We start from the raw sequence: 12,621 nt of genomic DNA on the forward strand, positions 1-12,621 counted from the left end.
TGCTCCAAAATTTCAGAGTGCTTTTCTGCATTCATGCTGCTATCACAGATGTGTGAGTTGCCTTTGCCAAGGGCACTGACACAACCCCATACAATGATGCACCCTGGCTTTTGGACTTGTTGCTGGTAACAGTCTGGATGCTCCTTTTCATCTTGGGTCCGGAGCACATGGCATCCATTTCTTACAAAAAAAAAGTGCTGGAATATGGATTTGTCTGACCCCAATACACATTTGCACTGTGTGATGGTCCATCCCAGATGCCTCCGAGCCCAGAGAAGTCAGCGGCACTTCTGAGCACAGTTAACAAAAGGCTTCCCCTTTACACAGTAAAGATTTAACTTGCGTTTGTGGATGTAACTCCGTATTGTAGTACTTGACGAAGTTTTGCCCAAGTAATCCTGAGCCCACGTGGTTATATCAGCTATAGATGAATGACGGTTCTTGATGCAGTGCCGTCTGAGGGATCAGCGATCACAAGTGTTCAGCTTAGGCTTGCGCCCTTGCCCTTTACGCACTGAAATTCCTTCAGGTTCCTTGAATCATTTAATGATGACATGCACTGGAGAGGGTGAAATGCCCAAATGCCTTCATATCTGTCTCTGAGGACCATTGTTTTTAAACATTTCAATAATTTTCTCACAAGTGTGTTTACAAACTGGAGATCTTCAGCCCATCTTTCTCCTCAAAGATTACGCCTTTCCTAGATACTGATTTTGTACCAAATCACCTGTTGAGATTACTTGTTTCAAATCACATCATTATTTAGTTGTTTGACCTCATTACTAGCCCTAAATTGCCCCCGTCCCAACTTTTTTGGAATGTGTTGTCAGCCTCAAACTCAGGAATGAATGTATATTAACGAATAAAATGAAGTTGATCGGACTAAATCTGAAATATCTTGGGTTCATGCTGTCTGCAATGAAGTACAAGTCAATTATAAAGGCTAAGCTTTTGTTTCAACACATAAGGACTCGGACTTACCCAAATTTTCGACTGGCTTGCTGGAAACACAGGGTCATTCCTTGACGAGGACTGGAGTAAGCCAGTCGAAAATTTGGGTAAGTCCGAGTCCTTACGTGTTGAAACAAAAGCTTAGTCTTTATAATGTCATTTACCAACATAGATGAGTCTGCACGCGAGTCCAAGTACATTTTGAAATCACTGCTTTCTATTTTTAATTTGCATTTTCTATACCGTCCCAACTATTTCTGATTTGGGGTTGTATTTAATTGCTATTCGGTCTCATTTTGTTTGGAAACGAGCACTCATTTTATTCTTTTCTTTCCTTATCCTTCCTAATTTCTCTGCAATATCACTTAGTTTTATCACCCTGTCCGTTTTTGGTGTGTAGTAGACCCCGAAGCCGTTTGTTTTCAGGATAATGGCTGGCTGATGAAATTATTGGCTGGCTAGCTGACTCAGCCAAAACCTTAATGGCTGCTGCAGCCACCAAAATGTTTATGGCTACAAATGGCTGATACTGGACGTCACTGTGTGGCATATATCCGGGCGAACGGATCAAACAAATGGGGGGAATAAATAGCAAATTACCACAGGTCCCCTGGTCTCTTACTTCATTGTAAATATAAATCTAGCAAGATTGTAGTTCAATGCTAATAATAAGCTAATCTGGATTGTTCGAGGAAGGCATCTAGCTATCTACTCTCACTAGCAATGACCAGTGAAGGACTGGCAGCTATCTTACTATGATGAAAGTAGAGTGGTGGAGTACTTTTTTTTTATCAATCTCGAAGTATGTGAAACAAACAAACAAACAAAAAAAAAATACCTTTACACTTTCCCTCAGCAGCGGCAAAGAATGCAGCCATCTCGTCGATATCGGAGTCGATTGATGCTCTGGGTGGGTTCCCGGGTTCCCCAGTGTATCGTGGTAACGGTGTGAGGGGCGGGAAGCCAGACAGGTAGTCACAACGGCAAGCTTGTGGTGGCTCTCTGTGCTGTGATATCAGTTCTAAATCTCTACAGTGTATGCCTATACGTCTCTATTGTGTTACTACTAGTGTGTACAGTTGATCATGTTTGTGTCACTTTTCTTGTAGCTCATGATGTGGGTAAACCCATTATTTGATGTACACAATTCTTAGTGGCTCAGCCAAATTTTATTAGATAGCGGCTCAAATTGGCTTACAAAATTATTGGCTGGCGGCGGCTCAAATTCTAAATGGCGGTTTTAGCGGCGCCTGGCGGCGGCTTCGGGGTCTAGTGTGTAGAGCAATATACAATACGCATCATTCCTACTATTTCCTAATTATGTCATTCCATTGAAATAAATGTTGCTTGATCATGCCCCAAGAGGTTCATCGAACTGAAAGTTACAGACTGTTAATTTGCCTTTCTGTTCCGCTTATGCTGTTTTTACGACTACGCTGTCCCTAATTGTACATGCTGTAAATATAAATGTGAAATTGTTTCTGGTCGTATCATCTTAACAGGCATTTTACAGCTCTGAGGAGGCTCTATGGTAAACAGTTGATCATTAACCTGCTGGGTATGAAAGAGGGGGAGCACATGCTCAGCAAAGCATTCCAGGTTAGTTATTGTTTTTCCTCAATTATTCTCCTGATTATTATAACTAAATTCTCCTCCATTTTGTTTATATAGCATTTTTAACAGCGGACGTTGTCCGATGCATCTTTCCATAAATCTGGATGATTATATTAGTATAATTTTTTTTCGTTTAGATATTTACATGCAATCTGATTTATTTCATGAAAAAAAAAAACTAGCATTCATGCTTGCATGTTATATTTGTAGTTCTGGTTGCTGGTTTGTTTTTGTTTTTTCTCTGAATGTGTTTTTAGTTTTGAGGTTTGAGTCTTATTTGTGTAAGTTTTGAGTAACAGATGTTCATCTGGTCCATGCAGAGTCACCTGAAAGCCTCAGAGCATGCAAATTCTGTGAAAATGGTCAACTTTGACTACCACCAAATGGTTAAGGGAGGGAAGACGGAGAAACTCTTGACTGTACTGAAACCACAGATCAGCAGGTTCCTGGACGACTGTGGCTTCTTCTGTTACTCTGCTGAGATTGGAATTGAAACGTAGGTTTATACACTCTAGTTTAAAGGGTTTTCCTACATCCTTTAATTGACTTTTAACCAAAGACGTCCTGATTTTTATATTTTCTCTCAGATGATCTTTGGAATTACAATTTGTTGTTGTTGCTGTCACTTTTCTCTCTAGATGTCAGTCTGGGACTCTACGAGTCAACTGTCTGGACTGCCTGGACAGGACAAATAGTGTCCAAGCCTTCTTTGCACTTGAGGTTTGCTAATATATGTGTGTGTGTTATTTACCAGCTGGGAGGTTTGTATCGTGAAATACCGTGACCGAGGTCTTGAAAGTACTGAGCGAGGCCCTCTGGGCCGAGGTCAGTATTCAAGGCCGAGGTCACGGTATTTCACCATACGGACCGACCTTAAGCTGGTAAATAATATATTTATTTTTTTCTTTACCAAATTCTAACAGAAAACGAGAGCGCCTGAAAGGGAAAACCGAGCCGAGCCGCCATTTTGAATCCTCATTCACGGCTGTAATGCAAATTGCTTCCTCCTCGGTATACAAGTGCACTTCCATGGCAGGAAAAAAAACTACATTTTGCTGCCTATGTCGTCCCCTATTTATACAAAATTGAGTCATTCAGGATTCAGCCATGTTTTTGCTCGGTGTTAGCAACAGTTAGAGGTTTTTCGCTTTCTCCTGAAATGTTTTCTTTTATTTCTTCTTCCTCAGGGTAGTAAAACTCGCTTTTGCTGTGAACACTGTCGTTATCGCTATCCATGCTGTAAATTTAATGCTATTCTCCTGAGAAATGCTGGCAAAAATTTATAAGATTTTTGATAATCTTATAAATAAATCTTATAAATGTTGACAAAAAAATGCTACGATGTTTGTTTGTTGTTGTGAACGAGCGAGTCGCCAGAGGTCCGTAACTGGGGTCCATATCGTAGGATACGGACCCGCTCGCCAGCCAATCAGAGTGCAGGATTTGATGGAAACCGGACCGCGAAAAAAATAATTAACAATTATTTGCCAAAGGCGACGTGAATATTGGTGAATAATAACCTCAACTTTGTCTCGGTTATTATTCACCGATATTCACTGAACCTGAGGCGGATAATTGTTTTAGTATAAATACACAGGTGATTTTATTTTTTAAAAATCGTATTAAAAAAAATCATTTCAAACTTCAAAAGCAGCATGCAAATGTAATAAAGGTGCAGCGCAGGCTTGTCACTTAAATATGCCGAGTCACAGAAAATACTTTTGTTTTGAAATAGATAAAATAAATCACAATTCCACCTTACCTTTGAATAGTTTTAGACCAGACTTCGTAGCATCTTCAGTGCTTTTAGGAACATTTTCTTTCATAATTTGTAATTCTTCCTCACTTGCAGTGACGAAGTGATTAGCCACCATTTTGCCGAGTCACTCGATGTAATCCTCGAGAAATAGTCAGATTTTCTGGACCAATCAGAGCACGTGATTTTCTATAATCACCTACGTATTTATACTAAAGGCATTTACTGACCAATCCACACCACCACCTTCTTGCCTTAAATTAAAAATATCCATGGCTTATCTGTGATGTGGAAACATCAAAGCTGTGAACTAGTCTCAATATGCATATTACAGACTTGTGTGTGTGTTTTTTTTTTTTTTTTAAGGTTTGCTTTTTCTCCTCTCTTGTGCCCAGATGTTGCCTAAGCAGCTGGATGCCCTGGGTCTTAAAGAGAAGCCCCAATTGGTGGCTCGCTTTCAGGAGGTCTTCCGCACCATGTGGTCACTCAATGGAGACTCGGTCAGCAAGATCTATGCTGGCACAGGTGCTCTAGATGGCAAGGCTAAGGTACAAACCTTTCAGAGGAATAGATTAAACTGGGACATTTGTGAAAGCAAAATACAGGTAGTCGTCGACTTACGACCTATGCGACTTACGACCGATCGACTTTACGACTGTCTGGTTATGACTGGCAAGTGTTTCCCAGCTGAGCTAGCTGAGCGTACGACAGTTTCCGCCCCAGCTCCCGGCAGCGCCTCTCGCCGCGTACAACAGTTTCCGCCCCAGCTCCAGGCACATGCGCAGTCTCTCGCGCACTCCGTCATACAGTTTCCGCCCCAGCTCCTGGTTTATGAAACGAGCAAATGCTCCCGCCAGCCCGAGCGCTGCAACAGCTGATGATGACGTAGACGACCCACAGCCAAGCACCAGTGATGCCAGCGGTCACTAAATTTTGTATTTTGCTATGTTTTACATTTGTATTTTGGTATGTTTCAAACTAAAATGTTTTTTCTATTTTTCACACCTGTATTTCGTATTTTTTGTTTTGCACATATTAAATGAATTGTACTGTACGCAGTGTAGTATGCAGTGTTGGACTTAAACCAAATAATGAGCCAAGGTAATGAAATAAGAAAATGTTGAGAAAATAAGACTTTAAGATGATTACAATATCATTACACATCACAATATACTTACGTTCATTTAACATAGGCCGACTTACGACCAGATCGGTTTACGACCGGTCAGTCGTAATCAAACGCAGTCGTAAGTCGACGACTACCTGTATTACGCAGTCTAAAATTTTCTTTCAAATAAAAGACAAGGACCTTACATTCACGTTCATGGTCCAGCCAAATTAGACACACCAATGAGTTCTTTACTGAAACGCCCTTTTGTAAGCTTCAAACATGTGTCTTCTTTTACACCACTGTGGACCTTTGTCTGTCTCTTAACTTTTGTATGTGTGCTATTGTCCTCTGCTTTCCTCTGGAAACTTCTCTACTTGTCTGGTAAGTTCATAAACCAACCACGCGGTCCTCCCTCTTTCTACTGTGTCCTCGTGTCTGTACTTTTGTGTATCTAGTGTCGTATTCACAAAGACTCTTGCCTTACCTCTAAGTCTTTTTGTAAGTGTCCCTAAAAGTTACTAAGAGGTTAGAAACTTCTTAAAACCTATTCAAGAAACTGTTAAAAGAAACATTTTTCAGGGATTTCTGAGTTAATAGGTGGGGAGTACACTGACTTCGTTACTGTGGATGATGTTTTATGAATGAATGAATGAATGAATATTGACAGGGATTGGCTGAAATTGCACAAATGATACTAAACTCATCAATAAAATGCAGAACGAATGATGTCATAAAGTGATAAACTGAAATCGTTAATCACATATCAGATAAATTTTCCATGGAGCCTCTATGGTGCATGGTTATTAAAGATCAGATTGTATTTTACTGGGCATTTAATTTGTACAGCCATTTTGTAACAGAATAAACCATAGTGTGCACATAGCTTTGGAATTTATAACTCCCTAAAATAAAATATACATGATTTCAGATTTTTGTCGATACTACTTCTTAAACTACTGCTACTACATTATTATTATTATTATTATTATTATTATTATTATTACATTGTGCAAAGGAGAAGACAATGGTAATTTTTTTTTTTGTGAAGACCTCAGCCACACACTGCCCATATTCCACATGTCCACATAAAAGAAAAAAAAGTCATCATTCGTCGCAATGATTGTGTTGTTAATGGCAGCACACAGGGCAATTGTTGTTGTTGTTTATATAAAATACGACTCGCATGCGATCTTCAATTTTCACTGCATGTGGCTAAGTAGCAGAGAGTTGTGTAAACTTTCAAATCTAGTGCAACTGCACTACTTTGTAACTAAGGTGAGCAAGTTTACAACTCCACAAACATACTCTCAACTCAAATATACTCCTGTAATCCACACAATAACTTTTTAGAGCTTGATGTCATTAAATATAACAAACACATAAACTTGACTGCAATGTTAAAAGCAGTGTTGGAGTCGAGTCCCTAAACCTCGAGTCCGAGTTCAGTCTTGAGTCCCTAGTGTTCAAGTCCAAGTCATTACAGAAAAGTCAGAGTCAAGTCCGAGAACAAGACTCCAACCGCACCATTTGACGGTGGCTGTTGCTGCCTTTATGTGAAACCGTTTACGGCGCACGCGCTGTCCAGAGCGCGTCTGAGAGTCTATCTGATGCACGCGCCAAGGCAAACAGGTGCGACACTCTTGCACGAAATACGTACAAAAATTCATGTAGATATAAATATCTTATGCCAAATTATTATGGCATGTTGCAAAAAATAAAGAAATAAAATCTAAGTCCTTGTCTACAATTTACGCCTCCGAATGCAGTTAATGTACGACTCTGCGTCATCAGTGCTCAAGTTCAAGTCAAGTCACAAGTCCTTAAAATTAGGGCACGAGTAAAACACGAGTACTACAACCCCGGTTCCAAAAAAGTTGGGACAAAGTACAAATTGTAAATAAAAACGGAATGCAATAATTTACAAATCTCAAAAACTGATATTGTATTCACAATAGAACATAGACAACATATCAAATGTCGAAAGTGAGACATTTTGAAATTTCATGCCAAATATTGGCTCATTTGAAATTTCATGACAGCAACACATCTCAAAAAAGTTGGGACAGGGGCAGTAAGAGGCTGGAAAAGTTAAAGGTACAAAAAAGGAACAGCTGGAGGACCAAATTGCAACTCCTTAGGTCATTTGGCAATAGGTCATTAACATGACTGGGTATAAAAAGAGCATCTTGGAGTGGCAGCGGCTCTCAGAAGTAAACATGGGAAGAGGATCACCAATCCCCCTAATTCTGCGCCAACAAATAGTGGAGCAATATCAGAAAGGAGTTCGACAGTGTAAAATTGCAAAGAGTTTGAACATATCATCATCTACAGTGTATAATATCATCAAAAGATTCAGAGAATCTGGAAGAATCTCTGTGCGTAAGGGTCAAGGCCGGAAAACCATACTGAGTGCCCGTGATCTTCGGGCCCTTAGACGGCACTGCATCACATACAGGCATGCTTCTGCATTGGAAATCACAAAATGGGCTCAGAAATATTTCCAGAGAACATTATCTGTGAACACAATTCACCATGCCATCTGCCATTGCCAGCTAAAACTCTATAGTTCAAAGAAGAAGCCGTATCTAAACATGATCCAGAAGCGCAGACGTCTTCTCTGGGCCAAGGCTCATTTAAAATGGACTGTGGCAAAGTGGAAAACTGTTCTGTGGTCAGATGAATCAAAATGTGAAGTTCTTTCTGGAAATCAGGGACGTCGTGTCATTCGGACTAAAGAGGAGAAGGACGACCCAAGTTGTTATCAGCGCTCAGTTCAGAAGCCTGCGTCTCTGATGGTATGGGGTTGCATTAGTGCGTGTGGCATGGGCAGCTTACACATCCGGAAAGACACCATCAATGCTGAAAGGTATATCCAGGTTCTAGAGCAACATATGCTCCCATCCAGACGATGTCTCTTTCAGGGAAGACCTTGCATTTTCCAACATGACAATGCCAAACCACATACTGCATCAATTACAGCATCATGGCTGCGTAGAAGAAGGGTCCAGGTACTGAACTGGCCAGCCTGCAGTCCAGATCTTTCACCCATAGAAAACATTTGGCGCATCATAAAAACGGAAGATACGACAAAAAAGACCTAAGACAGTTGAGCAACTAGAATCCTACATTAGACAAGAATGGGTTAACATTCCTATCCCTAAACTTGAGCAACTTGTCTCCTCAGTCCCCAGACGTTTACAGACTGTTGTAAAGAGAAAAGGGGATGTCTCACAGTGGTAAACATGGCCTTGTCCCAACTTTTTTGAGATGTGGTGTTGTCATGAAATTTAAAACCACCTAATTTTTCTCTTTAAATGATAAATTTTCTCAGTTTAAACATTTGATATGTCATCTATGTTCTATTCTGAATAAAATATGCAATTTTGAAACTTCCACATTATTGCATTCCGTTTTTATTTACAATTTGTACTTTGTCCCAACTCTTTTGGAATCGGGGTTGTACAAGCCTGGTTAAAAGCTCACAGCAGCTGTTTAGAACTGGTCGCAATTAGGACTTAAGTGTAGTCCAGAGGGCCTGCTTTTTATTATAAAAAGTAGGCATATCAGACGCTCGCTGGCTGTGCTGTGAAAATTGTGCATGCAGACGCTCATCTAAGTTTTCAAATCTGTCATTGCTTAACTCTTGAATATTTTCTGTCGTGAGTACTATCATTAAAAAGTTTATCTCTGCTTTCAAGAAATAAATTTATCTCGTTAAGATCTGTTCAGTCCTTTGGGAGTAATGACAGGTTGAAGTTGGTTCAACAGAGTAAAAACTCCGCTTCCAGGACGTCAGGAAACTGCCGGTGGTTTTTGAGTCACGGCAAAGTGTGTTTTATTACTCGAATCTCTTCTGATCGGTTTCTGACTGGATTACTCGTGAATATCAATCAGATAACTTTTATCGGGATGTTCTCTCGCTCTCACTGTTTCTGGTGAAGTATTCAGCAAAATTTTTTCATCAGCTAGTTTTCATGTCCTGATTCACTGGAGACTTTGAAGTGAGTTTTCAAAGCTTTACCTACTTTTTTTTTTTTTCAAATTGAACTGATTCATGTAAATAAATAACTATTTTTGAATATAACTGTCGTTGCTTTGATGAAAAATATTGAGGTCTTAGTGGTCAGAATGATATATTTAAAAAAACGTAAGTCAGAAACGCGAGTGTCAATTCAATTCATTTCTGTGGAATTGTTTATTGGATGTGGCTCACGCAGTTTTTTTCGAGGATAGCGTTGAAAGCTGTAAATATTAATCAAAATAATCATTTATATTCTTTCATATAAACACTATTAGGCCCTACTTAGAAATCGAAAGGCCTACAGAGCACAAAGAGGGTATTAGAAATATGATTTTATTACTTTTTTATTTTGATAAACAATGGTAGATGTGAATAACATTCAGTGCTTATTTATGCATATTTTATAATTAACATTGATTTCTCCTTCTTTGTGATGTATAAATGAGAGTTAAGATCAGCTTTATATTGTACAAATAAAGCCATTTGGTGAAACTTGGAAGAACAGAGTGTACCGATTTTAACATTTTACCTAATGAGCATAATTTAAGACTAATTAAGTAGTAATTTGCATAATTGGTTTTTACCCATTTTTTTAAAGCTTTGTATTCAGTATACAACCATCTATGTGCCTGCCGATTTCCATATAAATATCTTGAAAAATAGAAAAGTCATCTCATCTCATTATCTGTAGCCGCTTTATCCTGTTCTACAGGGTCGCAGGCAAGCTGGAGCCTATCCCAGCTGACTATGGGCGAAAGGCGGGGCACACCCTGGACAAGTCGCCAGGTCATCACAGGGCTGACACATATGCCGCTTTTCCACTACCAACGCAGCTGAGTTGGGCTGAGCCGTGCCGTGCTGAGTTGGGCTGAGTCGAGCTGAGTGGGGCTGTTGGGGTTGCATTTCGACTACAACCGCGCTGAACCATGCTGGCTGGAAGTGGGTGGACACATTGGGTGGAGTTAGCGAAAGTGGGTGGACGTCACATGATGTCGTTAGGCGGCGCAAACAGTGACATCAGTGACCTTTTAAGCAGTGGTCTCACGACCCGGATAGTAAACAATAAACATGGAGGACATGGAGTCGTTAGTGTTGCTGGTCTTGGTGCTGTGGCTTGTTGTCACCGACAACGCCAACAGATACTGGCAAGAGCGTATAGATGAGGCGAGGCACATAAGGCTTCGAATTACGAGAATTTCTGTAATTATTCTTCTTCCGGGTTTACGGTGTTTACAGATCCCAGCGTGCTCGCGGGGCGTGTGTGGGCATGTGAGGACACTCCTCCTCACCAATCAGTGCACAGGGGAGTGTCTGCTCACGCCCCTAGCCCCACTCGGCTCGGTTTGGCTCGCTTCAGCCCCACTCCAAAACCGTGCGAGTTTTGGGTGCTGAGTAGGGCTGAAGCGAGCTGAGTCATGCTGCTCTGAGGTCGTCGAAACGCGAGCCGTGTCGGGCTGAAGTGAGCTGAAAAAGGGTAGTGGAAAAGGGCCAATAGACACGGACAACCACTGACACTCACATTCACACCTACGGTCAATTTAGAGTCACCAGTTAACCTAACTTGCATGTCTTTGGACTGTGGGGAAAACCGGAGCACCCGGAGGAAACCTACGCGGACACGGGGAGAACATGCAAACTCCACACAGAAAGGCCCTCGCCGGCCACGGGGCTCGAACCCGGACCTTCTTGCTGTGAGGCGACAGCGCTAACCACTACACCACCGTGCCGCCCAGAAAAGTTATGAAGAAAAAAACATTTGATCTCACTGGTTAATGAGGCCCATTTTGGACCATGTGATCCTCGTACAGAATATTACAGCAGTTTTTGAAAAATGAAGCCATTTTTTCAATCTTTGATTTGTAATATCTCAAGAACGGATAAACATATTTTAATTCTGTAAAAAGTATGTTGTTCTGAGTTCAATGAGAGCCGTTTCAAGCAATTTGGATTGAATTTGAATTTTCACCTGATATGTCTATTAAAAGGTTTGTGAATTACACCTACACTGTCAAAGTCTGGATTTTAGGATTAACATGCCTGTATTTTTCATACTTTCCCTGGACAGTTAGGATCTACTTTTTTTACAATATTACCCTTGTTGTTGTAGAGAAGAGAAAAGGGGCAAGACGAAGACAGATAAAGCATTTCTGACTGGGTGATGAAATGTACACCTCAGTAGAGTAGTGTGCTGTTCCTTTGTCTTAAAGCTGACGTCACGTCATAAACTTTGAAGTCATCTGTTCTTGTGCATTTGACCCGTGCACTCTGTTTACTGCTCTCAATTTCTGGCTCTGTAATATTTTACATGGATCTATGCTATATGTTTTCTCCACATGAGCCAGTTGCTTATAAAGGGGTTTTCTGTGTGTTTTTTGTACTTGTGGTGGCGTGCAGGCTGGAAAGCTGAAAGACGGCGCACGCTCAGTCACCAGGACCATCCAGAACAACTTCTTTGACAGTTCAAAGCAAGAAGCTATTGATATTCTGAGGCTGGGTAGCACTCTAAACAGTGACCTTGCTGATAAAGCTAGAGCTCTCCTCACCACCAGCAGTCTGTATGGTATGTAAATGGCACTTCAACAATACAGTTGACTAACTTTAAAAAAAAAAAAAATGTTTATCAGTCAGGCATGGTGATGCCATGTGCATTTTATTTTCTTTCAACAAGGTTTCCTTGCAACTACCATGTACTGTAAATGCTAAAACCACACCTGTGAACTTGGCATGTAACGATTTATCATGCAACGATAAATCACAATACAAGTATATGATTTTGAATCGATGAAGTAAAGAATGAATCGCAGTTATTATCAGGCATATCTCTTAGTTTTTCCCAGCTATAATTGCATTCTATAGATAGCAAAGTGCCCAGTAACGTCCAATAGCATGCAACTTTACCCTAGGCGGAAGTAACACAGCTCTAATGCCATGAAAACACGCACAGAACAGATCTAAAATGGGAAAGGGGCCGTTGTGCGATTGACTGTACAAACAAATTTAACAAGAAATCAGAGCTCTTTTTTTTTTTTTTTACAGACTGCCAAAAGCTTAAGAGAAGAAAATGTTCAGAACTTCATAAGTGCATACCTTTTTTTTTTTTCATTTTTAATAAAATAATATTTTAAATAAACAGCTATTATATTTTACTCCAAGCTTTACATATGTGGG

General features: G+C 40.4%; 1 protein-coding gene across 3 annotated transcripts in view; it reads left to right on the forward strand.

Annotated features, from left to right (window-relative positions):
• Nucleotides 1-12,621, forward strand: part of synj1 (synaptojanin 1) — an 85,172-nt gene that overhangs the window by 25,995 nt on the left and 46,556 nt on the right. For all 3 annotated transcript variants that reach the window (XM_060908954.1, XM_060908952.1, XM_060908953.1), the window contains 5 exons: nt 2,454-2,550; nt 2,886-3,061; nt 3,204-3,285; nt 4,717-4,869; nt 11,848-12,013. In XM_060908954.1, coding sequence (XP_060764937.1) covers nt 2,454-2,550; nt 2,886-3,061; nt 3,204-3,285; nt 4,717-4,869; nt 11,848-12,013 — 674 coding nt within the window. The remainder of the gene's footprint in view (nt 1-2,453; nt 2,551-2,885; nt 3,062-3,203; nt 3,286-4,716; nt 4,870-11,847; nt 12,014-12,621) is intronic.

The sequence above is a fragment of the Neoarius graeffei genome, chromosome 25 (assembly GCF_027579695.1).
Source record: "Neoarius graeffei isolate fNeoGra1 chromosome 25, fNeoGra1.pri, whole genome shotgun sequence".
NCBI classification, from domain to species: Eukaryota; Metazoa; Chordata; class Actinopteri; order Siluriformes; family Ariidae; genus Neoarius; species Neoarius graeffei.